The sequence below is a fragment of the Electrophorus electricus genome, chromosome 22, assembly GCF_013358815.1.
Source record: "Electrophorus electricus isolate fEleEle1 chromosome 22, fEleEle1.pri, whole genome shotgun sequence".
In the NCBI taxonomy this organism is placed as follows: domain Eukaryota; kingdom Metazoa; phylum Chordata; class Actinopteri; order Gymnotiformes; family Gymnotidae; genus Electrophorus; species Electrophorus electricus.
The window spans coordinates 4912433-4915888 of NC_049556.1; the positions used below are offsets into that span (position 1 = coordinate 4912433).

Below are 3456 nucleotides of genomic sequence, written 5' to 3' on the forward strand. Positions count from 1 at the left end.
CGAGGTGACGCTACGACCCTGCCCTTTGTCCACTTGCATTACAGGTTCGTGGGTTACACGCCAGCGAGATTTTACAAGATGAGAACTTGTCATTTTAGCGGCGGAGAAGAGCGGCACCGTTCGGGATTTTATCACCGGCACCAGTAGAAAAGTCCTATAAGAGCGGTCAGTCTGATCTCGATCACAGTTCTCCTTGTTTAAGGTTTTGTCCCTGAAATTCTGGAGGAATAGCTGTCTCCAGCACTAAGGGCTAACTGCGACAGTTGGGTTTAAGGCTGCGTTCACATTACCAACCTGAAGTGACTCAGATCTGATTTTCTGCCAACGTGACACAGATCTGATTTTTTTTTCTGGGAAAAAAATCCAACAGTTTCAAGACAGATTTGAGTCGCTTTCACACAAACACAGATCAGATTAGTAGAGTTAGTAAAGACACAGACACACACACGTACAGTAAACACACGCAGGGCACTGCAGTGCAGTTCGGGGAAGGGCTGTGTGCTGATGTTGCTCAGCATTTCCATGGGCCGTGAGCTCCAACAGTGGCACCACGACTCCGTCAGCAGTAGCAGGTCCTCTGTCTGCTGCTCCACCTGCACCGTGCGCACATACACACACACATACACACACACATTATAGGTGACAGTTAAAACACCTGCAGACATGCCCAGCACAGAAATGTACACACACTCACTCACAGGTAGAGAGAGCAGCTGAGCAATGGCCTCTAGGCTTCTCACTCTGAGCTCAATGGCACCATCTCTGGCCAACTGACTCATTCGCTTCAACACGGACTGAATCTTTTCACCTGAAAAGATGTGAAAGCAGACAGGTCACACACACACACACACACACACACACACACACACACACACACACACATCATGGGCTTTGATCTTCTGCAATCCTTTCAACATTGACTTTACACTTCAGTCATTTTAATGCATGCGCACGAGCACACACACACACACACCTGTTTTGTGCAGGACCTGTTTGCCCTCCACTGTGCTGCCCAGGACTCCGAGCGTATCCAAGGAGACAGGGATCTGTGTTGGGTCAGAGCTCATTGCCATGGCGAAGACCATACTAAGGAATGCAGGATAACTCTCGCACACCTGCTGAGGGCTTTGAACGATCGCCAAGTTCCCAAAGAACTTCACCAGGCCTGAACACAGAGACAGAGACACACACAAAGAGTTAGGAAGACGAGGCAAAAAGAAGAATACAAGAAATCGCAGACTGGCATCACACACACACACACACACACACACACACACACACACACACACACACACACACACACACACACACACACACACACACACACACACACACACACACACACCTGGAAGGTAGAAGCTGGAGAAGGGGTCAGACTCAGCAGAGATGATCATGTTGGATATTTTGTCCATGATGCCTTGCTGTGCTAGGTACTGGCGGCCATGTTGGCTCTGAGCCAGACTGGTGACCATCTCTATAGCAGTCGCTCTGAGGGAGGTAGAGAAGCTGTATGTAGATGGGAGCGTTTATATAAACTCCAATACTTGCTAATAATGTTCTGGAGAGGACAGTCATTGTGTAATGTAGTGCGTGATGGGTATACATTTACAAATGTTTAAGTGGACATAGCATGCGTGCAAGATAATGGGTCGGCTTATATAAAGTACATGCGACTCTTTATAACAGTGTGGTGTGTGTGAGTGTCGTACCTGACAAGGATGTCATCTCCGGTGAGCTCTTCAAGAAGCTGAGAGACAAAACTGCAATTGGCGCAGTAACCCAAAGACACAGGTGACATAGAAGAGATCTCCACCACAAGCTACACACACACACACGCACACACACACACACACACACACACACACACACACACCCCCAAAAAGAATGTCACTTACACCCACCAACCCACTTTAATAAGAAACACCAAGTTTAAACCCACACTCACATTTCTTACAATCACATTTATATCCTTACTCAGTTCAACAAAGGTCAGTGTCTGTAACGCCTACAGGATGTGCCATATAAGTAGCAAAGCACTCGTACCACAGCAATGGTACCATTGCGGTGATTGTATGGTAATGGCGGGAGTTGTGTTACATGAGTGCAACGGATCACTGATACAGGAGCAAGGCTAACGTCAGACAAAATACAAACCTACTTGTGGACACACGGACTGACACACGCACCTCGTACACTCTGTATCTGACGACGTCACTGATGGCCATGGCATCCTTCAGTTCCTTCAGCAAACTGGAGCGGAACAGAGCGTCAAGCCCCGTCGCTGTGGTGCTCAGCTTTCTGAGGGCAGCTATTGCCTGACAGAAAAGATTAAATAAATAATCAGGTTGTCCAATCCATCTGAGATGCTCAGAAATCCAGAACTGAACTACTAGTCTGAGAAGCTAAACTAAACTGATTTCTAGGACTAGGGCTGTACACCTCCCTGCAGTAAGGAGTGAGGTACTGCACCTCCTTTGCGACTCCGATGCGTTCTGCCCCCATACAGTGGATCACGTCCCGCAGAATCTCGTCGCAGGTCAGAAGCTCCGCGACGCCCTCGGCGTGACCAACTACCCGCCCGATCTACGGACGCCAAAGGCGGACCGTTAAATAAGCGCCAGATCGTTATATGCTCCGTCACAGTGAAGAAGTATTGGAGGGGCTGCAGAACAGACCTGAGCGAGGGCGAGCACTTTGACGGAACCATCCGGATGGATCAGTCCGTTCCGGAGCTCCGATCTGCAGTCTCTCACCAATTCGGCGGGACCCAGAACCTGCAGGAACCGGTCCAGGACCTCCACACACACTTCCACCTGCTCCCTGTAACACACACAGTCCAGCTGTCAGGGAAAACACACCCGAGCTCAGTTAACTAGCCATCCCACACACGCTTCGCCTACAGGTTTTAAGCCTTAACTGTCAGCTCCACCGACAGCTGACTACGTGAAGATGTTTAGCTAGAGGAACATCTAAAAACAACCTCCTGCAGCTACAGGAAAGCGAAGTTGCGCTTTATAACGTTAGCTAGGTTAGCTAGAGCTGCTGCGGCTCCACACTCGCCGGACGTACTTGTCATTTGTGTTCAACAAGGAAAAAAGTCTTCCCAAATGCGGCGCAGAGAAGGTCTCTCTTAGGTTGCTCATAGGAAGCGCCCAAACCGCCGTCCTGAGAGCCTTAAGTTGCTCGATCGGCTCCTCCGAGCCAGCGATTTCTCTAAGCAGACTTTCGATGGCGGCCGCCATGATGCTTAAATGTTTGAATCACGTTACTTCCGAGGGACGTAGTCCCGCAAGCTCTTATACCGCATCAACCCGGCGTCGCCTTTACGCCGTCATTCGAGAAATTGACTATTAGAGCGACGAGACTAAAACGAAACTCAGGGGACTGTTTTAATTTTCCATAATGTATTTTATATGCATATCTATTTTTAATTATTTTGTGGAAAAGCTGGATGTA

The 3456-nt window shown here is 48.8% G+C and overlaps 1 protein-coding gene across 1 annotated transcript in view; it reads right to left on the minus strand.

Annotated features, from left to right (window-relative positions):
- Positions 1-3242, minus strand: part of psmd5 (proteasome 26S subunit, non-ATPase 5) — a 4241-nt gene extending 999 nt beyond the window's left edge. The window contains exons 1-9 of the mRNA XM_027030224.2: positions 3070-3242; positions 2676-2820; positions 2470-2583; positions 2187-2315; positions 1710-1819; positions 1346-1488; positions 974-1165; positions 699-808; positions 453-593 (exon numbers count right to left, since the gene is read on the minus strand). Coding sequence (XP_026886025.2) covers positions 453-593; positions 699-808; positions 974-1165; positions 1346-1488; positions 1710-1819; positions 2187-2315; positions 2470-2583; positions 2676-2820; positions 3070-3242 — 1257 coding nt within the window. The remainder of the gene's footprint in view (positions 1-452; positions 594-698; positions 809-973; positions 1166-1345; positions 1489-1709; positions 1820-2186; positions 2316-2469; positions 2584-2675; positions 2821-3069) is intronic.
- Positions 3243-3456: the final 214 nt, after the last annotated feature.